This window comes from Amaranthus tricolor, chromosome 4 (assembly GCF_026212465.1).
Source record: "Amaranthus tricolor cultivar Red isolate AtriRed21 chromosome 4, ASM2621246v1, whole genome shotgun sequence".
Lineage (NCBI taxonomy): Eukaryota > Viridiplantae > Streptophyta > Magnoliopsida > Caryophyllales > Amaranthaceae > Amaranthus > Amaranthus tricolor.
Window position 1 is genome coordinate 145,750 of NC_080050.1, and position 25,396 is coordinate 171,145.

The 25,396-nt window shown below is 33.2% G+C and overlaps 2 protein-coding genes across 8 annotated transcripts in view; both read right to left on the reverse strand.

Annotated features, from left to right (window-relative positions):
- Window positions 1-29: 29 nt before the first annotated feature.
- LOC130811424 (uncharacterized) lies at window positions 30-9,941 on the reverse strand. Its single transcript, XM_057677744.1, has 5 exons — window positions 9,644-9,941; window positions 2,965-3,358; window positions 1,528-1,559; window positions 486-1,413; window positions 30-398 (listed from the first exon to the last, which is right to left on the reverse strand). The coding sequence occupies exons 2-4, from the start codon at window positions 3,272-3,274 to the stop codon at window positions 511-513; spliced, it is 1,245 nt and encodes a 414-aa protein (XP_057533727.1). The 5' UTR covers window positions 3,275-3,358; window positions 9,644-9,941; the 3' UTR covers window positions 30-398; window positions 486-510.
- A 4,589-nt stretch (window positions 9,942-14,530) lies between these two features.
- The window catches only part of LOC130811114 (uncharacterized), a 30,325-nt gene continuing 19,459 nt past the window's right edge, over window positions 14,531-25,396 (reverse strand). For 3 of the 7 annotated variants that reach the window (XR_009041112.1, XR_009041111.1, XR_009041108.1), the window contains one exon: window positions 21,140-21,385. Coding sequence is in view for 1 of the 7 variants with exons in the window: in XM_057677289.1 (XP_057533272.1) it covers window positions 20,634-21,107 (474 nt within the window). In the remaining 6 variants the exon portion in view is untranslated. Of the gene's footprint in view, window positions 16,194-19,035; window positions 21,110-21,139; window positions 21,386-23,125; window positions 23,397-25,396 lie in introns of those variants that run through there. The other 4 variants (XR_009041109.1, XM_057677289.1, XR_009041110.1 and 1 more) reach the window with 3 other exon arrangements.

Below are 25,396 nucleotides of genomic sequence, written 5' to 3' on the forward strand. Positions count from 1 at the left end.
TGCTAGAAAATCAGCCAAAGACCTGAGCATTTAACATAATCAACTTCACTCTAAGTGAAGGAAACCGCCAACAAAAAAACATGCGGTGTATACAGCAATAGCAAATTACAACCAATATTGTTCTCTTGGTTCTCACTACTCACTAATCACTAGTTAAGAGGATCTTCAGTCAGACTCCAATAATTAGATCTTACAAAGTAAAGTAGAAACATACTAGGCGAATTCCCAATTACAATTCAGTTTTCTTTACTTTTCCCCTTCAACTGTGATGTAAGAAACCTAACTTTCGGCGCAACAATTCTGCTTCTTTCAGTACGCTCCATTCTACTATGGTACATCATGGAGGCTTGGACTTGCAACATTTTACGTCTTTCAACATAGTGGTACATTCAGAGTTACTGCAACAAAATTAGAGTTTAGCAAAAAACAAAGTAACCAAGCAGGGAAAAGATAAATCTGCTTTTCAGGAGTGCAGTTATCCTCACCGTATCTAACTTAAGGATTGGAAAGTCAATCTCTGCGATATCTTGCCCAAAATCCTTTCTTTTTACTGGACTGGTGCTCAGAACCAGATTTGATGAGCTTTGAGCCAAGAGAAAAATGCCGCTTCAAGAAAGGTTTGGTAAATGCAATCTTTGAACTTGTGCTCAGCTCCATTTTGGGTAACTTCCCTTTCCCTGTAATTTTCTGGCGTTCGGAGTTATCAACCTCACCATCTAGATAGCTATCTATAACTCGATTTCTTGATATTTTCTGGAATTTCATTTTTAGCTCTGCCTCTGCCCTTGACGCTTTTCTAGACATTTTAAAGGTTTGTTTCTGCCCAACTGTGCAAATTGGGCAAACAGGGTCGTATTTTTCAGCTTCTGTAGTCATAGGTTCCAAGCACTCAGCGTGATATACATGACCACATGTTAGAACAGCAGCAACTGAAAATTCTGCCAAGACCTTTAAGCACGCCTCACATGTTTGAAGATCAAGAGAAGGGGAATAAGAAAACCTGCTGCTTGATCCACTAATCTTGTGGCGTCCAGAGCCAAAACGTTCACTGTCAAAAGACCATCTTTCTCGCTGAGACGAAGCAACAAGTTCAGAAAATGTGCGCAATGACCATCCATCAGAAGACCCACCAGCTAGGTCATTGCTAAATGTGGAGAGCACAAATGAAGGTCTTCCTTCTGAGACTGAATTGCTATTTGGGGACTTCAAACCCAGGATTCTACTATCCGAAATCTGCCTAAAGAGCTGGTGTCCAGGTGAACGCCGAGCTCGCCTTGATGGGGTTGAGCTGGCAGGAAGTAACTGACGCTGTGAACACAACGGTTCACCTGGTGTAGAGAAAGATGAACACGACAGCGTGGAATATTTAAGTGTCACTGGAACAGAAGTTTCGGGAACTTCTACAGCATTCATCTGTTAAAAAATGTGACCACCACGTCATGCAAAATGCAAAATAAAAAACCAAACACAATGGAACAAGCCATGCAAATCCTACAAAGAACTATGTGGGACTGCTTGTAAGCTAACCTTTGTAAACAGATTGCTTGTTATGGATGCCTCTGAAATGCCAAAAACAAAAAAAAGAAAGCATAAGTTAATGCAGAAGACATGTAAATCAAATTAAGCATCCATATATACTCAAAAGAATCATTAATTGACAGCATTGAGAAAATGTGTAGCTTAGCAGAGAACATATTAATAATATCCTGAATCGAAATTTTGTGACGGCAGAGGTTCAGTTGTAATCATCAATCATAAGACAGCTGTCAGAGTTTCTAGTAACCCAAAGACATAACAAACTCACCACAGACTCCAGAGATAATCAGCAAGTCTCAAGCGAGCAAAAAAACAACAAATCATTGTCATTACAAATTACAATAGAATTTAACAACTGATGGAGCCTAAGTGTTCCATAAAGTACTCTACGGCCCGTTTGATAAGTGGTAATAAACAATGGTAATGGGAATGAAGACTAGAGTAATTTTGGTTGAAAAATCTCTTGGATACCTTGATGGCCATGCTTGTCCAACTTCAATCATCTCATTTTCTTCATAAAATTCATTCCAATGCATTACCATTGGGAGATGTGGTATTAGGTAGTAATGGAAATTTGTAAACAAAAAAACTTTTGTGATCAAATTTCATCACCATGGAAATCTCATAGAACTTTTGATGAAATTTTACACTATAAATCATTTTCATTACCATCATTTAGTACCACTAACCAAACGGGTGTTAAGCATCAAAATAAAGATCATTTGTGCAACCAAAATGACGGTTCAAGAGTTCCAAAACTTTTTTTTTTTCTTAATTAACATGTCACCTCAAACCGAAATAATTGTTTTTGAAGTGATTATTTTCCTTGAAATCCAACGAAACAACAAATATTAACTAAAAAAACTGGAGAAATTGCATACAAGACCAGTTTTGATAGACATGCAGGCGGGTTGCGGGTCAGGTCACTTCGAGTCGGGCCAATTCCGGGTCGGATCTTGCTGGCTTTGAGCCGGGTTGGGGTCAACACAACAGGTAAAGGATTTTAAAAAATATATTTTTTATCATTAATTGACTAGAAATATAGTGGGCCTTGACTAAACATTATGACGTGGAACTGAAAATAATGACAATAATTGAAATGATGCGTGGAAGGAGTCAAAATTGTCGGGTTTGGTTTCGGTCGGTTTGACCTAATTTTTTCCACAATTCTAGGATCAGGTCATTTTCGGGTTACAGAAAAACTTTCCAAGTCACGACCCACTAATATCCCGGATTTTCGGTCAATGTTTGGTCTAGTCAAAATTTTGACAGGTCCCAAATAGATTAACATATACAAAAAGACGAAAAAAGATCATGTTGATGAGTGGCAAGTAGTGGCCGCGCCAAAAAAGATATTTCTGTTTCAAAATAATAGAGAAACTACCATGAAATCCAATAAAAACCTATGAAAGCCATTTTGAAAAATACCTGAAGGAGACATGTACGTTGTGCTAACGTCATAAGAAGGTGACTTTTGTGAGATGGGAGTACCAAGATTATACAAAGGGCTACCGATGCCCCTCTCTGAACCTATATCTTTCAACTCTACTCTAGCATCTATACTTGTTCTTTCCCCAGATTCACAAGTAAGATTTTCAATTTCGCCAGCCACACGTCTGTGATTGTCCCATCTAAAGCTCCAAGATGGAGAATATCTGCCATGCCTATGAGATTCTCCATTTCTACTTATGTTGGGAGCAGTTGTATTTCTTGCAGCTACACAACATGCTGAACCCATGTCTAGTCATGCGCAACTAAAAAAACAGCGCCTGAAGAGTATCGTAAAAATGATCTACCATAAAACTGAGCATGCCATTTCTTCCTGCAGAAATAAAACAATAAACAAGATCAGTCAACACATAGTGTATATTGCATAGTAACATCTCATATCTCTACAGCCCTACAGGTCAAGTGAAAGCAGATAATCCGACCACTGGGGACTTTTGTTGTTGCTGTTTTAGGTCCAATTAGAAGCAATTGCATCAAATTTAATTATTAACTATAGAATAGTATTATAGTACTTCTTGACTACAAAGTTTTCAGATCAACGCAACAAAGCCTAGGGAGAGTGGGGGATAAAAATAATAACAAGAAATGAATGAAACATAGACAAAGCAGAAAGAAATGGCATGCGGTGAATTTCTAAACATAAAATGAAAGGAAAACTACAATAATATTCATGGTAGAAGCCCCCAAAAAATCCAAAATCCATCCTAAGAAGCAAACTGAAACACAGGCAAACTGGCTTTTGATTGCAGGAGCAATATTTTTTTAACAACTGATTCACAAAACCAAGCAACCTTCCAAAAAAAAAAATAGAGCTTCCTCAGTTGTCAAACAGCTTGTGGCAGGCAGACTACTGTGGACGTCTGTTGACAGTTCATAGATAAATTTATGTCACCGAGACAGATTCGGGTGTTAGTGTCTGACACATGTCTGGGTGATTACCTCGACAATGCTTGAAATCATTGGTGCGGAGATAATGTTTCAGATTTGGACACAAACAAATGAAAATGAGCAAAAAAATATTACTATACATTACCCCAATGCGGGGGTAGATCCAGAAAAAAAAAATTAAGTGATGTCGATAATTTAAATATATAAAATACATACAACAAAGAAAAAAAAATTACATTCAACGTTTGATTAATGCAATTGTCCACGGCGAATATTCATGTTAAGAAAACAGCGCATAATATCATCATTTGCCAAATTTTGAAATACAATTACATTCAAAAAAGTCATAAAAGTCATTCCAAATGACCAACTAATTAATATACTAAATGATCAACCAATGTTAAACAATCTTCTACAATCTACAAACAAAAGCACAAAATCCACCATTAAAATAACTATATTTTACTATTATCTAATCATTACAATTTCCATCATCTAATTTAGATAGTAATGCTATCATTATCAAATAACATAAAAGCCTTAATATTTTTTGAAAACACCATAAAAATAAAATCTAAACCAAAAAAAACAATAACAAAATCTTGTTTGAACAATTGAATTAAGTAAAAAAATGCAACAGACCTATAAATCTAAGATATTTAAATGAAGAAATATAAAAGGATGTCACTATAAGACAATTACTAAGACAATTTCTCTTAAGTATTATTTTTTTGTTATAAAAAATCTAAGTGATGCCAATTGACACCACTAAACCCCCATTCCCTCCGCGGTCCTAATGCCATTAAGTGGATCTCACCTACGGTGGAGTTTAAGGGGTCGGAAGTTTGCAGCCTTATCCTCGGTAAGGATAAGGCAAACAAAGAGATTGTTTTCGACTAACCCTTGGTAAACACATTTTCTAAAATTAAATATTAGTTTTTTATCTAATATGTTATGAGTATTAAATAAAAAATTTAATTCTTACAAAAAAAAAAAGAACATTGAGAATTTAATGTTTTTCATTTGAACAAGTTATTTCTAGTGACTTAGTGAGTACTAAAATATGTTCACCGAAATAGACATTATAAGTCTAAAGAACACTTGTCTAACTTACAAATCCCTAGCAACAATACCCCAAAATAAAATATACCAAAAGAAAAAAAAAAGAAAAGATGCAAAAGAAAACTATGAGTACTTAAAGCTTGCACATTGAAGATTAATTGTTTTCTTTATCCCCATCCTCTTGCTCTCTCTTTCTTCTCCCTTCTTCAGTAATTCTTTGAAAGTGCGAATGGTGAATTGTGCATCATTAATAGTGCTTGAAAAGGCTAAAACTACCCACCAACAAAGCAAACTTTGGCCTCATAAGCACTCTCTGCTATTTTTCTCTCTGATCTGTATCTTTCTCCTTCCTATCACTCTCTCTTTCTCCTTGTGTGAATTATTTTCAACAGTTGTACGAAAAGACAAACAGTATCCACCAACAAAGCAAAAATCCAGCTTCACTACCAGGAACTTCATTCCTAATTCATCTTTGTAAGATAACCATCATAGTGCAAAATGTGATTTTGGTCGATGTGCTAATAGAGTGATACAACTCAGAGTGCTTGTCTCTTATTGTCAGTCCCAAGTCCGGATAAAGGGAGAGGGTGAATGATAGGTTGGTGACAAACAGCTTGGTAAAACTTAGTCATATCCTATGATCATAAATCAAAAATCAATTCTCATGGAGGTGTCCCCAAGCCAGCGACACACTGCACTTCTTCGGCCTGAGTGTAGTTAAAAGTATGCAAAGGTTTCTAGGTCGTCGTACAAATACGATACGCCAGATTGTCGAGTGTACTGCACTTTTTGACCTGAATGTATGCAAAGATTGCTAGGTCATCGTACAAAAGTGACGTGCCACATTGTTTGAGCGTGGTGTGGTCCGAGTGTGGCGTCAAATAAGCAAGGGCATATAAAGCTAAAGCATAGGAGGTTAAGGAAAATCAAAAGTATTAGGCTAATATTGGGATTCTGGAACATTAGTAGCTTGACTAGAGCTGGTGAATATCACAGAAATGAGAAAAATTAAGACTTTATGTCTACAAGATATAAAAATGAGCTAGAGAGACAAGGCCAAAACGATAGTAAAGAAAGTGCTCAAGACAAGATAGAAATTGGAATGAAGTTGGCGTTATCATGGATGAACAAACATTAAAGGATGTAGTATGCAATAAGAATAATAAGATTACAAGAGTGACAATTGTATATGGTAAAGAGATCATCAAAAGTGTCTATACATCGCAAATGGAGATAGAGGAATCAAATAAAAGGAAATTTGGGAGGATATCGATGATATGGTGCAAAACATACCAATAAATGAAAAGCTCCCATATCTAAGGTGATTTGAATGGCACGTAGGCGTATGTCGCAATGGCTATGAAAGTGACCCTAGAGGTTTAAGCTATGGAACTAATGTAGGAGGAGAGAACATTTTGAATTTTGCACTCATACAATTTTTGGTTGCTAACACATGGTTTAAGAAAAGAGATAGAACTAGAGAAAACGCAACCTAAATTGACTACTTTTTGACAATGATGATAGATAAAGGTAGTTGTGTAAACTGTAAATCCTAGAAGAGTTTTTAGCCACTCAATACAAACTACTTATCCTAGATGTTTGCCTTCAATCAAGACCAAAAGTAAATAAGTCAAAAAGGAACTTAAGATTAAATGATGAGATTAAAAAAGAATAATGTGCTAAATGGGAGATGATTTCGGATGCGAAAGATATTGTGACAAAGATACAAATTACATCACTCAAATTGCAAAGGAAAATTTAGGAAAATCAAGGCGCACAATTGTGGTAAGGAAAGGATATAACATGGTGGAATAAGGAGGTGAAGGCAGTGATCAAGAAAAGAAAAAATGTTGTCTTGCATACCAGAATATGGAAAACTTAGTCAAGTATAAGGAAGTTAAAACCAAGACAAAGTACTTGTTCACAAGGCGAAATCAAAGGCGTTTAAATAGGTGGTTGACAAACTAGATTTTAGAAAAGGAGAAAAAGATATTTACAAAAGGGCAAAGAGGAGAAAAGCAAAAATTAATGACATAAATGTAGTAAAGTGTACAAGTATAAGGATAAAAATATTCTAGTTCAGGACGAGAACATCAAGAATCGATGGAGGGAGTATTTCCAAAAGCTATGTAATGGAGAATTGCAACATAAAAGTATGTGATATTTGTCTAAATATTTATTGGTATGACAATTGCATCACCGCAAACATCACTGCAACCGTCGAGACTTATATTGCATATTTGCAACATGATAAACAACACTAGAACTAAAAAGGTAGTCCCTCCATACTACGTTTGGATGTCCTTATAAAATCATCCTCTTCACTATAAAACAAAAATGCAATGGTGTGAAGGATACCTTGTTACCATCTCTTCATCAAAAAAGTATGTTACACTTCTTCCCTCTCCATTATATTGATTCTTCTTAAACTTGATTTATTTATTCATTCACTCCCAATAATTTTATTTAAAATCTTATGTTTATATTAGTTAACATGATAGGTTTTGAAATAATCTTTTTAGACATTAGGCCTCTAAGGTTGGTGAAGAATTTTAGAGTACGAAGGAATGTGGGACAAAGTTTGATCAGTTGGTTTTGGGAATCGTAAATAATCGAACATTTCCACTTCTCTCTTTCATTTTGTTCTTTTATGTTATTTCACTACTCTTTCAATTTAGAATGCATGAAATTAACATCCAAAGCTACAGCCCCTCCAAAGGGGGACTTGAGATCCCCTTAGTAACATTTGGCCTTAAGGTAATGAAATATTGTTTTGTGTTAATTAAAATTTAAGCATTTATTATTGAATAGATGAAATAGAAATAAAGTAGATAAAATTTAAAAATAGGTTAAAGTAGTATAAAACTTGACAAAAATAGAAACGTAAAATAAACAACCCAATAAAAGAAAATTTGTCAAAATGGTATGATACGGTAGACGTAACCAAACAAAGAAAACTTCTCAATTAGTGTGATGGTATGAAGACTATCCATCCCTAACTTTGCCTCCTCTTTGCATGCTCATTCATCCAAAACTAATATTGAAGAATAAAATAAAGGTACTTGTTAATCAATTACATATTCGATATGAGGATGTTTTATGGATACAAGCAAGCATTCGATGACTTTCCTTAATCGTTTTTACTTGAAGTGGTAACTCAAAATAACACACTAAGGGTGGATTTGTTGTTATAACTCTTCCTGTAATTTAGACTAAAAACTACTTAAATCCCATGGAAAACTCATCTAAATAAGTATAGCTTAACTACAAAACACAAAAAAGTCTAGATTTTCTATACTAACGAACCCATCTAGCAATAATCAGCCCTAGCCACACAAGGCTCACATTCTACTTTACTCTATCCACCATTCCACAACTATCATAATGAAAGAAAAATCACCTCTAGCAAGATTGGATAGTTATTGACCTGGTTGTATCTTGCCCAACATTAAATTAATAAATTCAATTTTATATATAAAGAAAAACAAGCTTTAGTAGATACAAGTATAAGCTATCATGACAGAGTTTTTCGTTAGAAATGCTAATATAGATTGTTTAGGGTAAATATTAAGACATTCAATAAATTTATAATACTAATTAGTGAAATTCGATGTTGATCGTTAAAAATTTGCATACTTTACATGTTCTAAATGTTCAATTTATTATTATTTGTTATCAGGGCCTCTACATAGGTAGAAATTACTTAACAACAAAAGGATAATTGAATGGTGAAATAATATTTAAGTTAGATATTATATTTGCACTTAGGCCATCAACATTTCAGAAAAGGGCCAAGTTATTGACATGCTACTCTTGTGAAATTACAATCTCTTGTCTAGACAACATATGGTAAAAGAATATTTCAATATCCTTTGACATCAAGCAAATCTTAAGTAAATTAAGACCCTTCTTTACAATCCAGTGACACTCACGTACACATCAATACTCACAAGGGCATTCTCCAACTTTCGAATCCCTTGTTAGGCTTTCACACACGACACAACTCCACTTGTTAGGCTTGCATTTTATTCACACATACACTCCTCAACAGCATGAATCTCTTGAGTAACCTCGACTACACAGCGTCAAAATACACTTAGGGTTTTACGAATAAATGATAATTTCACCCATCACATCAACAATATCAACTAACAAGCATAGAATTATAAAAAAGACAACCAAAAGTTCACCCAGAAAACATAAATTGATACTAATAAGAATCTTATAAGGTCCAATTTAACAAAAGTATGTTCTTTTTCCGTGAAAATTTCCAAAACTATATCACTCATTTTAACCCAAATGAAAGATACTTTCTTTAGTCGCAACTCGCAACCTAATCCTCTAAAAGAATCACAATAAATGGAGACGTTTAAAAGGCAAGAAAGATTCGAAAATGCAACAAAATACTACCCAAAAAAGGAGAATCCATGCAATCTAATCTTAAACAAGAAAACATAATCCACTAAAATTAACAAGAAAGAATATAAAACCCATAGTTTAACAACATAAAACTATGCAGTGAGAACCCTAACAAAGACATAAAATAGAAGTACAAATCACAAAAAAAAAAAAAAAAAAAAAAAAAAAAGGAGTGGGGGTTCATTAAAATGTGACGAAATAAAAAAGAGAAAAAGATGGGAGATTTTACCTTAAGTTGGGGTTAAGAAAAACGCCGGTAATTAGAGAAAGGCGTGAGAAAGAAGAGAGCGAAAGTAGGGATTTTTTGGGAGAAAATGAAACCGGGTGAGAAGGAGGAGGAAGTCTGGAACTGAGACTACAACAAGGAGAGGGAGAATCAGATGGAGAAGAGAAGACAAGACGACTTTGGGAATTGAGCCTTTCAGTTTAGAGAGAGAGAGAGAGAGAGAGAGAGACATGTAAGTAAGTGGGACCCTTCTTCTTCTCTTCTTTTACACTTTATTTTCTTTTTTATTTAAATCTTACCCGGTTACTCTTTTGTGGGTTGGTTGTATTGCCTTTTTAAAGATGGAGGAGTTGTGGCCTTGTGGGTTGTGGGTTGTGGCTGTGTCATACTGTCTGCTTTTGTCTGAGAAAGGTAAAAAAGTTACCACTATGCCCATTTAAATAACAAATTTACCATTTTACTAATTCAAAATAGAGTATTATCTTCTCCTTTTCAATAAGTAGCAAAGATAAAAAATTATTATTTTAAAGTTTTATTAGATATTATTCTCTTTTATTATCTTTAAATGTCCTATTTAGTTTTAGTATATGTGCTAATGTAAAATTTCAATCTTAAATATCTCTAATTGTGCTTAAGTAAAAATTATAGAAGGTTAATATTAATAAAATTTACAATAAGAAAAATCAAACGAGATCTCATTTAACAATGTATTAATTGTTAGATTATAAGAATGATTGATATATAGTGATGCGAATATGGCGATGGTTGATCCAAGAACCCGCTTATTCCTTTCAAGAACGATGACAAGAACACTCTTGTCACAATGAAGAACACGAACAACCTTTTGTTTGTATGAAACAGAAGGATGACAAGAACAATTCCTTAGAATGGTTCTATATCGTGGATGGAGACAATGGACCTTCACTCAGTCCCTGGCCTCTTCCTCACACTCAAGTTAGGATTCACTCTCTTAACTCTCGTGGAAACGACTGAATACCCTCTTTGCTTCACTCACAATGAATACACTCAGGGATGTAATTGCTCACAATTACTTTGAATGAAAATTCATTAATCAAAACTGAACTGAAAAATCCAACGAGGTTGCTCCTTTATATAGAGCTTTAACGGCTAGTTTTAGGAGCCTAACAAACTTAACTAAACTCCGTGCCTATTATTAAAACGCGTGTAATACAAAAAACATTAAAACAGAACATAAAATACAACTAATCAGCCCTTATCAATACACTGGCGAACGCACGACCTTGCAGCTGTTCTCGTGGGCTCTGTGAGGGCTCTCCGTGTTACCTCTGAGTCTTGGCTTATTATTTCATGTCTAAAGATGCCATTCCTTGGGTTTCCATGCTCATACGTGCACCAGGCTGAGCGTTCCAAAGCTCATAAGGTAGGCTGGCAGACAGGCTGGTGTTCTGCTTGTTCTGTTGTTTGTTGACTTGGGAATAGGCCTCTGTTCCTGTTTTGCTTGATGGCTGTTAGGAGGCTCCCTTGTGTTCCTTCTTGTCTTTGTCTTAATTCCATGTTCATGCTTAGTCCTAGTTGAAGATGATCTCCTTCACTCAAGCCATGATCAGCAAGTTCAGTAGGCTTAGTACAAGTAGATTCAATGGGCTTGACTAATGTCTTGATACAATTATGCTCTTCTTGTTTGATATTGGATTGTGAGCTATTCATAATTGCATCATATAGTGTTGAAAAATCAAATACAACATTTAAAGAAAATCTAAGAGAATATATTAATTTTCAAAAAGTATTTTTTTATTATATCTTCTCTACTACTGCTAGATTTAATACTCATAACTTACTTGCATTGAAAAATACTCATAATTTCATGTCAATTAACTTATGTTTATGGATAGGGAAACCTAATTTCATTTATACATACGAAATTATAGGTGCTCAAAGAGAGGGGTCGATCCAACGTGTCAAGAGTCGGATTACCTATAGAATTATTAAAGATTTATAGCACAAGTTGCTATCAAAAAACAATTAGTATTTTTATTCGATTACATATATATATTATTTTTAAAAAATTTATAATAAAAATATATTTAAAATAGAGCAATTTTAATGGATTTTAGGACAAACCATATAATGCAGCTGTAACGGTAAAAATGTAAAATGCAAACATGAAATCAACTGATTACAATATTATTATAAAAATATCACAATTAGAATCCAACTTTTTTTTAATAGAAGAGCCTTTTCTCGATTGCAAATTGTTAATAGTTTATTGAACATAAAAACAAATTTTCTTGATAAACTCTTATACTAAACCTATTGAAATGGTAGTGGCCAACAAGTGTATACGAGTATTTCTTAAACTTGATATTTGTTGACTTCTAAAATATTACCATTATATGGTTAACTTCAGACTTAAAACTCCTAGAAAAAAAGTTTATGGGTTGAACGCACAATCACACACAAAAATAAACAATTTTCTTTCTATTAGAGTCTTAGATTATTCGGAAATCAGTTTTCAACTATCTAAACAAACAAATAATAAACTTGTGTTAATTCTTCATTTTTTTCGTTACAATTGCTTACACACATTTCAGAATTCTCTAAATGTGCAAGGTATATTTCCTTATTCTTCATCAATATTTTTTTATTTGCATAATTTTACGTTCGATATTTATTTTTAATAAGAGTTTTTTTTAATATTAATTTTTTTAATGATAATATCAAATATTTTTAGTTTTTAAGGAACTTGATGTATTTTATTGTGAATTGTATAAATGAATATCATTTCAATTTTTGTCTGTAATTTGCCTATTAAGGTTGAAAAATTTAAAAATTCTAATTTTGGTGTACCCTAAAATTTAATTCCCAAAATGATGTTTATAAATAAAATAGTTTTACTAAGCTACATTTTTTTTGGAATTCCAAACCTGCAAGAGAATAATGTTGTTTTGTCAAGCAAATATATGCGTTAAAAAAATTCAAAAAATCCCAATAAACTGTGGATAATAAAGTGTAGTAGAAATTTGATGTAATTAATAAGTTTTGATAAAGTGCAATAGCAATTTGATGTGAATAATACTACCTTCTTTGTTTGCTTTCAATCACAATAAACTGTGAGTGCACTAAAAATGAATAATAAAGTGTAGTAGTCACCATTTACTGTCAATTGATGAATTGCAAAACAAAGTCAATTGATAAATTGACTAACAAAGTAAACATCAACATAGTGTAGTAATATTCTTATTGACAAATTGACTAACAAATATGAAACAGCATCAGCATACCATATTTTAATGTTCTTATTGACAATAGCATAGTAACATCGACTATTTACCGTAGAGCGGATTGACAGATTTGTGATTATAAAATTCACTCACTAATATTCTTATTCATACAATATGAATATGAGCAAATTAAAAAAATAATAAAGGAAGGGAAAGAGCAATATATCTAATTAAACATGGAAAAATAACTTAAAAAAATAATCCAACGATTTTCCTATAATAATTTCACCTATTGATTAATCATGAATAATTCCAACGTTATGGGGTATTTGCCTAGAGCAAACTCGGGTAACCGGATGACCTACTATAGCAAGTTTAATTTTTTTTAAAAAGGTAAATTAAAATAAAAGATAAAAAATGTTAAAATTATTTTAGAATTTTTTATGTAAATTTTAAAAATTTTCTTTTACTTTATATTAATTTTCAGTTACTTTTCTGGTAAATTACTTACCATAACAGGTTATCCGAATACTTAAGTTTACTGTAGGCAAATACCCCATAAAGTCAGGATTATTCACGGTTAGTCAATAGTTGAAATTATTGTAGGAAAATTATGAAAAGGTTATTATTCTAGGTAATTTTTCCATTAAACATCATAACGAATGGTAATTCAACATACAAATGATAATTAGTCATTGAACAATATTGATTTCTTAAGAGGTATTTAGGGTTTTAATATTTTTCATAGTGAAATTGTGAATTTTGATTTTAAGAATTTGAAGAGTCTAATTGAAATAGGTTTTTTTTTTTGTTTTGGAGTGTAAGTTATGTTACATGTTAATCGTTAGGATAGGATTTCCAAATTAAATATTTTAGCTTAATAAAACTCCTTACCTATAAAAATACTATTTAGAGAATTAAGTTTTAGGGAACACCAAAGTTGAAATTTTTTTATTTTCGAACATTCATTAGCCAAATCATTCGGAAAAATAATTATAATTAATCTTTATTATGAGTATTAATTAATTTTTGTCATAATTTATCATTCTTAATTATTTCCCTTTTGTGGTTTTGAGTTTCTGCTTCCACCTCCACGTGATTGCATTAGATGGTTTATTGCGAATAAGATTTTTCATAAATTTATTGTTAATTTTGTCTTTTTTAGTATGTCATTCATAAATTATTATTATATTACTTTTTCCGTTCTAAAATACTCTCTATATTACGGTCATTAACACTATTTATTGCTTAAGCTTATTCATATATTGATGCTAATGTGTAAGAAAAAATATAATGAAGTGAGATCTTGTTTGGATCGTCTAATAGGCATTCTTTCATAATATTAACTTTTTTATAATTTCTAAATATACATAATTAACATATAGAAGTATATAAAAATAAAGAAAATAATACAATAGATCACGTAAAAAGTCAAATCAAGTACGATGGAATAAAGGAAGTATATCTATAACACCCCTAAATTTCCGACCCCTTATACGGAACCAAAACCGCAAAGGACTGAAGGAAATTCAAGTGTTACATTAAAATAAAAATAAATAAAATAATAATAAACTATAAATGTGAGTAGAAACTTCAGCAGCATCTCTACTAAAAATCGAAGATGTGGTAGAACAATTAACACAATAAAAACATTAAACTAATCTAAGGCATCATTTGAAAATCTCACACCACGGCGGAATGATTCATCGTCGGCTTCTCAAATCAACATGCCAAGCATGGATCGTGGTTCCAGTGTTAACGCTTGCGTTTTAAATGAGTTAACTCTTTAAAATCATACAAAGTTATAAACTACGCAGCGGAAAACACAAATAAGCAAAGGAGGATACAAGGCCTCATAACAAAACGTATACAAAGCAGAGTTTACAAAAGATAACTAAGAGCTACAAAATCAGAAGATAATGGTATGACACAGGTTATGCTTTACTCTCCCCTAATGCAATGCAAAAGAAGCTCAAATACCTGCTATGTCTGTCTATGATCCTCCTGTTGCTCAACATCAGACCAAAAGGCCAATGTGTCAAAGCAGGACAATCATAGCAAAATCATCAACAATCAAACAGAAACACAAACACGCACACGTAAGTATCTAACATCAAATATAATAAGGCCAACCTATTAGATAACATTATGTTATACAACAACATAAGATGATTACATAAGATACAAACACAAATGGTAATCGTTTATCATCCACCTATACTTCTTAATCACATTACGTCCTTTCCAACCCGAACCATTTATTTCGGGTAGAACGCAAGTCTTCACATTCCTCTTCTCAAAACATCAACTCTTGTAAAACGCGCGTAGTATCAACTCAACCAAGGCACAGACTACCTAACATATGAGCTTATAGAGCTTGTCTACCCTAAAGTAAGTGTTGCCATAGTCTATCTTTGGGATTGGTAACTCCATTAAGGTAACTTAACTTGGACGCACTTCTCACTACCATAAACTATTCTATCAATGAATAAATTTTCTATCAATGAGTAAACGTTCTATCAATGTGTAAGCTTTCTATCAATGAATAAACTTTCTTTCATTGGATCTTTTCTTTACTTCATGGCATAGTGACAAGGCCAAGGGCGTTATCGGCCACTCGGCGCCCATGGTAAAGTATGAGCTCATACCCCCTCCAGCTGACCCTCTCGGATCCTACCTTTGAGAAAAATACGACACTGGGGCACCAATCCATTAAAGAGGCCACCATATTGGGGTTTGCAAGGCCCGCATGGTAACACCTCGGTCAAGGGGCGGTATCGGCCACCCGACGCCCAATGACAAAAGTATGCTCATACCCCCATACAGTGATCCCGTCGGATCTTACCTAAGGGACTATTAAAATCAACCGGACATAATCCAGAAGAATCACGCTAACTAATCGTAATCTAATGCTTTATCAAATGGGAATAACTCCCACTTTCTACTATCAATGAATGCCTGGGATAGCAAAACGCCAAAACCCACTAAGTAACTCAAACAAAATACGAAATTCACCTATAAAAGAGTCATTCTAACTCCAAGTAAGACATAATCCAATTCTTAAATAAATAAGGGGATAGTCCCCGCCTTCTACTAACACTTTCATTATCTCAACTATTCTGGGTGCAAGGATTTCATAATCGGTAGCTCTTACACAAACTGTACTCGCTAGTACCTCATAGTTTCGATACAATGCATATTATCACAATAAACAATAATGTCTAAAAGTAAATTACATATAAGGGTTAGTTACTGCGTGTACGTACCTGTTAGCGTCATTGCACGACCAAACGTCACAAAAAAAATCACCCAACTAAAGTTCTACCTTCCTTTTTTTCTGAAGCGAGCACCTATATAAATTAGGAGTAGAACTAATAAGCCTATTTGTCTCCATCTAAAAACATCTAGACGCTTAAACAAGCTATCATTCACCCATTCAAAGTAACTTCCAACTATTTGACGCATGATAAACCAATTCACATATTCAATCTATACTTGCTCATAAGTTATGACATTAATTCAACAATCAAAGAAGCTTTCACATCCACTAAACCAACGATTAAATGAGCTTCATAGCAACAAAGTGTACTTTATGATCATTTCTTTAAACCTATGAGACTTAAGTTATAAGACCACATCACCATGAAATGTCACAACTAATAACACTTGTACAACAACATTAATACTAATAATATTTAACAATGTTGATATTAGTGATAACCTCAAGTTGTGATATAATCTACTACAACATACAAAATTACTCATGATGGCAAAGGGCATGAAAAGAAACACTTCCTCTAATAATTTGCGACAATAATGACAACGATGGTTTCTACCTACTTCAACAATGATAGTATTCAACTCTAATAACCACGACCACACCACAACTAACTAACAATAATACTTAGTAATATAAACGACATCCACCATCATCCTTATAATACAAGTGACAATTAACACCACTTTTTATAACTAATACTCTCAATTATAACAACTACTATCACCTATTCACAATAAAATCACATTTTCAAAGCTTCTACAAATCTATGAAATTATAAAACACCCTCAAAACACAAAACTAGTACAACTACCAACTAAATCTATCATAATCATAGCTAGTACAACTAGGCTTTAAAACAATTTGTGAAATTATCCAATCAATCATATCACCACCAATATATAACATAAGAGCACATACCATTAAAATTTCATCCCTAAATTAAATCCTAATTAATTCATTGATCAAAGATAACCTCTTTAATTATTAACCACAATAAGACTTAATAAAATCAATACATAATCAACCCAAAACACATAAACTTGGTAAATTCTAATTAGAACAAGAAACTAATTAAATGGGGAAGTAAAGGATGGCTCACAAGGGTGAAACTAGGAGATGGACAAGGATGTAGGTGGTTTTTGTGGTGGTGGTGACTCACTGTGCGTAATGGGGGAGAAGGAGTCGCGTGGACTGTCCCCTGCTGGCGGCACAGCAGCCGAGCTACTGGTGGTAGGGAGATCTACAGCTCGCTGCTGCTGTGAGGGAGAGAGACGCAACCTTCTTGTTGTTGGCTGCCGTGTAGGAGGAAAGACGCAGCCTTCCTGCTGCTGGCTGTTGTGAGGGAGGCTGGTGGTGCTGTTGGGAGGCTCCAGACGTGAGTTTTGAGTAGGTATGGTGTCACAGGGAGAAGAGGAAGAGGGAGAGAGAAAGAGGAGCGGAGGCGTGTGGTTCCTTTAGGTTAGGGAAGAGTTTGGTCTCACTTAAAAACCCTAACTCATTTTGTTATTTTTATTTATTTATTTTCTAGATTAACTTTCTCACAAAGCCCAACAAAGAAAAACTTACATTTGTTTGTTCATACATTTTTTATACGATTATAATCATATAATTCGAACCTCTATATTTTAGAAATCGCAATTTATTTTTTGTATAAATGTGTTAATATTTATATTCGTATACGAAAGAAATCTACTAAAATTAACTTAAAATAATTTAATATAATTATAAAATCTCCAAAAGTTATTATAATATTAAATAATCACATCATTAAAATCTTAAGGTGTTATGACAGTGAAACTTTTTTTTAGGATTTTTCCTACTTTAATGCCTATAAATAATTTGTTATATAATTATTAATTTTATTTTTTTTGCCTTTACCCTAAAATATGTAATAAAGTATATATTTTTTTCTTTAAATTTGGGATTAAGGTGTTATAACAGTGAAACTTTTTTTTAGGATTTTTCCTACTTTAATGCCTATAAATAATTTGTTATATAATTATTAATTTTATTTTTTTTGCCTTTACCCTAAAATATGTAATAAAGTATATATTTTTTTCTTTAAATTTGGGATAAATTATACATTTTGAATCGAATGTGTTGATGGCCGAAATCAATTATCAAAACAAATAAATAAACCTGTGTTAATTCTTCAGTTCCTTCCTTGCAAATTTCAAAACTCACTTCTGAACCACGTACCAATACAAGTAGAAGAAAGATTTTATTATTAATTTTTGTAATATGCAAGGTATTTCCTTTTTCTTCATCACATTTTATTAGGGTTAAAACAATTAATTAGGGTTAAAGTTTTAAGGAATTTGATACATTGTATTTGTAGATTGTATATATGGATATGATTTCAATTTCAACAATTTTTTGTTAATTTTTTTTTGGAAATTCCACGTGGTAATCCTGAGGTTTTGAGTTTTCCACGTGGTAATCAAAACTTTTAAAAAATCCATGCGATAACTCTGAGGTATATCAAATTGTACCACCGTGACCTTTCTGGACAAAAAGACGTTAGCAAACATTAATTTCGAAGCTTTAAGGCTGCGGTACCTATTTATGTAACTCACCATTTCAAATGCCATCAATTTCAACCTTTTCCCTCCAAAACATGAACCCTAACTCTACCATCATTGAATTTGAGGGAAAAATATGATTTGGATGAAAGATGGTAGAGTTGGAGTTTATGTTTTGGAAGAAAAGGTTGAAACTGATGGCATTTGAAATGGTGAATCGCATAAATAGGCATACAACACCTTAAAGCTTTGAAATTACAGTTTGCTAACGCTTTTATGTGCAAAAAGGTTACGGTGAAACAATTTGGTAAACCTTAGGATTACCATGTGAATTTTTTAAAAGTTTTGGTTACCATATGAAAAATCCAAAACCTCAGAGTTACCACGTTCCTTTTTTTAATTGTCATAATCTATTATTGCTAATGATTTCCCATAAATAAAACGGTGGAGATGGTTTGTGCTTCTACATTGCATTAGATGGCTTGTTCCGACGATGATATCTAATAACTTTATTGTTAACTTAACGAATAGTATGTAATTTGATATGGATTTGTTGAACATGATTGAAATTGTGTTGAATGTTCGATAGCAACATCCCTATTTGAATATGATTGTCTGCTTGTTTTTGATTAAATTCATACTGCATTCTTGGCGGAATGATTCATCGCCGAAAAGTCTGAGTACTTAACATCATTTCAATCATAATAAACGTGTGATAATACGATAAAAATTTAAACATCTACATATATGTTACAATTTACACACAAAAGACCAAATGTTACAAATATTGAGTATGTACAAATGTTCAATTTATACAAACAGTATTCTAATGCTAATCCTCCTCCTGTACCCTGTCTAACTGTGACGGTTTACAACGCCTCCTACGATAGTAAGAAGTCGTCGCATGACGCTCGGGTAGGGGAGGTGATTGATAATGTGATGATGTGGCACCCTGTGAGGACCCGACACCGTAGTCCGAGCACGTTAAGTCAACCTCCTCAAGATGAACGTCGGGGTGATGAGGAGATGACTCGTACTCGTACGCAGTGGTGTGGGGCGCAGTCACTTCCGGAATGAAGTGTTGAAACTGCGTGGCTAGAAGTATGCCTTGGGCCATCTCCCGTACTAGGTTGGTAAGCCCAAAACACGCGTTGGAAAGTTCTAATACTAGGACGGACATACACACCGACATCATTATCTTCCTTAAAGAAGCACTCAACTACGATCCCGGGGTTTGAAATTTGCAGTGCCTTCAAGAAGCGTGGAAGAAGAGGATAAGAATCTTCCCATGTACCATAGATGGAGAGAAGGGCTTGTTGTTTAGTACACCGTGCCCGCTTATAGGTCACTTCGACACCGAATTAGTCTTTCACCATTTGACGTACAACAGAGACCTTAATTGATGGGTCTTGAGCAACACAATTTCTAATAAGATTGTTAATCACGGAAGATGTCAAATGAATATGCCCAGCTGACACATTTTCAGTACTTAATACACAACCCCCATGCTTCCCTTTATACGTAACAATCTCCTATGATGGTGAATAGGAGCTCTTTCTAGCCCTAAGCCTCCAACCACACCCTCTCTTATACTTCAAGGTGAGCACGGTTTGATTTGAAGTCTCAGTTCGGTACTCAACGTTCCTACGAATATGATACAATCTAACAGCGTCCAACAACGCATCCTTGTTATCAAACATCATACCCTTTTGAAACTCTCCTTCGTAGGTGTAGGTTGTATCACAATCCCAAGACCTCCAAGAGTTGTCCTCAATGTGTTCATCTAGAGGGGGAACCAGTGCATAGGGTGTAGGGGCAACGATTGTTGGAATGTTTCCTAAGGTCATGTCATTAGTTAGAGCCTCCTCGTCAACACCCACATCGTCCTCAGAAGGAGCTTCAACGAATTCATTACTCTCACTATTAACATCATCCCAAGGCTCATTTGTATCTTCTAAATTAAAAGTATCATCATTTGATAATTGAAATTAAAGTTGATTGGGTTCATTAGAAGGACAAGAGGAAGATGGCATAAAGGAATTTTGGGTTTCTTGGGTAGGGAAGGGCGTTTGAAAAGGAGCAGAAAAAATTATATTCATGAATGCATTTGTTTCCACAACATTGATATCTTCATTCCCTAGGGGCACCTCTTCTACATATAACTCTAAAGAAGGACTAGGGGTAAACCTTGAATACTCCCACATTGCATCTATAGCCTCCTCATCCTCAACCGGAAAAGCTAACAAATCTCCACTCAGATTGTACTTAAAACTTAAATTACCAGTACTTCTTGTAGTATCAATGCCAATCTTAGAGCATATAAAATATTTAAATTCATTCAAATCCATGTATGAGTTGCATGCAAACAGTTTAAGTCTTCCCCCAACATACTTAACATTGTTACTAGTTGATCGAATTGAACCATTCCAAAAGCATACAACAGTCACACGAAATGAATCCATTTCTACAACAACACATACAAAATCAACATCATCATCATGTTCATAAATAGATGACCACTATACATTTTCAATTGAACAAAAATTCACGAACAAACTTTTAATTATAAAGATCAAAGTAAATAAAAACTACATTCGACATATTCGTAGAGTTTAAGTGTAAATGACCACTATACATGTCATACATTTTAAAATCAACACCAAATGAAAAATTTTATAATAAAAACATACCTCAATTAGCTGTAGATCAACAAGTATTAGTAAAATGCAAGCTTGTGAACCTACATTAATGTGAAAGATGATTAAAATTCAACAAACCCTAATATTCCAAAAATGGAAAAAAAAAACAAAAAAAAAACCTTAGGTCGATGTAGGAAGATGACAAAACTAATTAGTGGTACAAACTTGGAGTTTGATGAGTTTAGTTGAAGAATTGAAGTTGATTAGAAAAGTGGAATGAAGAAGGTGAAATCGTAAGTATTGCAAATGAAAAAAAAACCGTGAACTGAACTGAGGAAGAAGAAAGCTGGAAAAATAAAAAGGCCAAAGTCGCTGTTAGTAATTTTAATTTTTTTTTTCCTTTTTCGCTGTTAGTAACAGCGATTTTACCCGAGGCTAGGCTTGGATATACGGACGCTTATTTTGGGAAATAAGTTTTCACGAAGCTTATTTTAAGAATTAAGTTGTTAAATAACCTTATTTTAAATTAGAATTGGATCAATCTATATTAAATCGTCTCAGTAAAACCGTCTAAAAAAAATACTTTTTGTGTTAGTATATGAAGTGTATCAAATTTGGTACAATGAATAATTTCAGCCCATTTTACATAAGCAACATATAATACTATAAACCCTAGAAATTAGACTATATAAGCCGTTTACATAAACCTATATTATCATTTTACATAAGCCGTTTCTCTTCATCCCAAATTCTTCCGGTGAATGATTTCATACATTTGTTTCTATACCTTTCTTCTATTCAACTTAGGATTTGTTGATAGTATTTGGCTGATTTGGTAAATTTCAGTCATTTTTTTTTTTTTTTTTTGTATACTTTTCAATATAAGAATTAGGATGAGGCTTGGAGAGTCGGTCGGAGTTCTTGAGGACCGATTGCCACACTCCTTTAACATTTGTCAATACAGTTTTTTAGTCTATGATTTTCATACATTTGGGCTTAGAGTGATAATCCTAATAGTTTCAAAATAACTATTGGGATTTGTTGATAATATTTGGCTGTTTTCGTTTGATTTTGTAAAATTCCAGTCATAATTTAATTTTTTTTAATCTTTTGTATGTCTTACAAAATAAGACTTAGAATAAAGCTTGGAGAGTCGGTCGAAGTTCATGAGTACCGATCGCCACTCTCCTTTAATATCTGTCAATAAACAGTTTTTTAGCCTATAATTTCATACGTTTAGACTTTGAGTTCCTAATAGTCAAATAATAACTATTAGGATTTATTGATAATAAATGGCTGATTTTGTTTGAGTTTGTGAAAATTCAGTCGCATTATTTTTTAATCTTTGTAAATAAGACTTAGAATGAGGCTTGAGAGTGGAGTTCTTTAGCACCGATCGCTACTCTCCTTTAATATCTGTCAATTGACAGTTTTTTAGCTTATGATTTGATACATTTTGGCTTGGAGTGATTATCCTAATAGTTAAAAAATAACTATTATGATTTGTAGATAATATTTAGCAGATTTTGTTTGATTTCAGTCATAATCTGTAAGTCTCTTTTGTCTTTGTCTAACTTGGCATCTAGCCCTGCTATCAACCGACCCCGACCACTAATTGCTAGGTGCATCATACTGAACCATTTGGTATAGTTTTGGTTGCTGAATTTTTTCTGAGATGGATATCGTTGTGTTGCTTATAGATTCGGTGTTTATTTTGACACAATCTGTAATAGTTGGCTCATGGTGGACTCTTTGTCCTCCATTAAGTATAAAAGTACGTTATGTTTAGAATTGTTGGGATTAAGAGTTTTTTATGACACGTAATAGTTTGTTATAAATACCTGTGTATAGTGTACTCTTGCTTTCTGTATAAATATAGGATGAGGGTTATTGAAAAAATCTAATTCCAATTCATTGTTGAAATTTTTTTCTCCTGCATTTCACTCAAGAAATATGGATAAATATTGGCTGATGTTCATTCTAATATGCCCCAACTCCAAGAAATGTTATTGCCCAATTAGGTTATCCACAAACATGGAATTTCAATACTTATTTGTGCAATAAGGTACGTTTCCCATTAAAAAAGTCTTTTTCCTGGTTTAGCTATTTCAAGATCAAATCAAATAATGAAACCTGTTGCAGCCAAGAAAAATTGTATTTATAATCTTTAACCATTCATTATTACCATTGAATGGCTAAAGATTATAAATATAATTTTTTTTGGCTGCAATAGGTTTCATTATTCGATTTGATCTTGAAATAGCTAAATCAGGAAAAAGACTTCTTTAATGGGAAACGTACCTTATTGCACAAACAAGTCTTGAAATTCCATGTTTGTGGATAACCTAATTGGGCAATATCAGCCACTATTTATCCATTTCTTCAGTGAAATGCAGGAGAAAGAAATATCAATAATGAATTGGAATTAGATTTTTTCAATGAGCTCAGCCTATACCTTACTCAATTGGAGCAGCAACCACCTTTCTTCACAGCAGACACTTCTTTGCCGATATCTATCTTCTCACCGGCTGGAACAGCTGAACCATTAGCATCCTCACCGGCTTTCATAGCTTACTGACAACAAAATGTTCTAATCTAACACATATCAACCAATTTAACAACCTGATAAAGGGGATAAAATCAATAAATTACTACTTCTCAAAAGCAACAAGATTACAAAAGCAATTAAAACTCACAACAAATCATCTACATTCGAAAGGAAATTAAAAATAGCAACGGAATCAAAAAATACCATCATACAATCTTTAATTACGAAATCTTTGCCCAACGTCATTCTGGAATTTGAAAGGCATAGTATATCACTAAAACCTCCAAAATCCCCAAACAAAGAAGCCCATTGCGAATCAAATTTAAAATAGCAACAAAATACCATCATACAATCTTAAAACATGTTGATTCAATTAGGAACGGGAACAGCAACAAGAGGGGGGGTGAATTGTTGTTGTTGCAAGTTTAAGCGATTGTGCCCTGTTTTTGCGGAATTATTCAAAATAAATAAAGCTTAAACTAAGAGCAAAATAATAAGAGAGACGCACGATTTTACGTGGAAACCTTTTGGGCCTAAACAAAAGGAAAAACCACGACCACTTGGGATTTCTAACAACTTCACTATGTTTAAGGCAATTAGTTACAATTACAATAAACACCTTACTTCACTCGAAGCGAAACAACTAGGCCAACTCTTCACTCTCTAATTGCTTTACTCAAAGCAACAAACTTAGCTTTACAATAAGCTAATCCTCTCTAGCTTCACTAAAAGCTATCTAACTTCCCCCTTAGACTCACCCGAGTCTAATTACATAAACTCTCAAAATCCCTTACAAAAAGGATAGAAATTCTCTAAAATAAATCAAAGAGTTGCACAAGTAAATATTATGAATTAATTGGCAATTTAAAATCACAAAATATTACTTGTAGAATTTCAAAATCAAACGCACAAAAATTATTTTTCTCTTAAAGCATGCGTTAATTCTCCATTTAAAAAACCGAGCTAGTTAGCTTATTTATAATAAAATAAATTTCTAAAAATAGAAAAATATTCCAACCCATTATCCTTAGTCATGGATCAATGAATGATGCTGAATGAATCACAAAACGGTTAATACTTCAGCCTTTGAATAAATCAAACAAACGGTTAAGGCAATCAGTAACCGCTATTTCCTGATAACCGCTGTTCCCTGATAACCGCTGTTCCCTAAAGTAGCAGTTTCTTCAGTAGTAATTCCTGTTCCCCAAATTAATGGCTGGAACTTCATGCTATATTTAGAAAACGGTTTAGTAAAACGGTTATCTTTTGACTAATTCTAAAAACGGTTATCTTTTGACTAATTCTTAGAAAATGGTTATTTTTACTATTTTTAGGAAAAGATTATTTTTATTATATTTCAGAAAATCCAAAAATAATTAAGACCTAACTGCTGTTCCTACTTTTTAGTAGATCCAAGTTTATCTCCTAAAAATAAGGAATTAATCTTGAAACCACCACGTAAGGAATTTTAGAAATTCTTTTTGCCAATTAACTTTAATAAACTAATGCAACCAATTAATTTAAATACATTAACTAAAAAATAAAAGATAGAATTTATTAGCTA

Coding starts and splice junctions, on each gene's coding strand:
- LOC130811424 (XM_057677744.1), bottom strand. CDS start 3,274: ATGGGTTCAGCATGTTGTGTAGCTGCAAGAAATACAACTGCTCCCAAC. Junction 1,560..2,964: donor AACGTACATGTCTCCTTCAG/GTATTTTTCAAA, acceptor TTGGCATTTCAG/AGGCATCCATAACAAGCAAT. Junction 1,414..1,527: donor CAAGCAATCTGTTTACAAAG/GTTAGCTTACAA, acceptor ATTTTTTAACAG/ATGAATGCTGTAGAAGTTCC.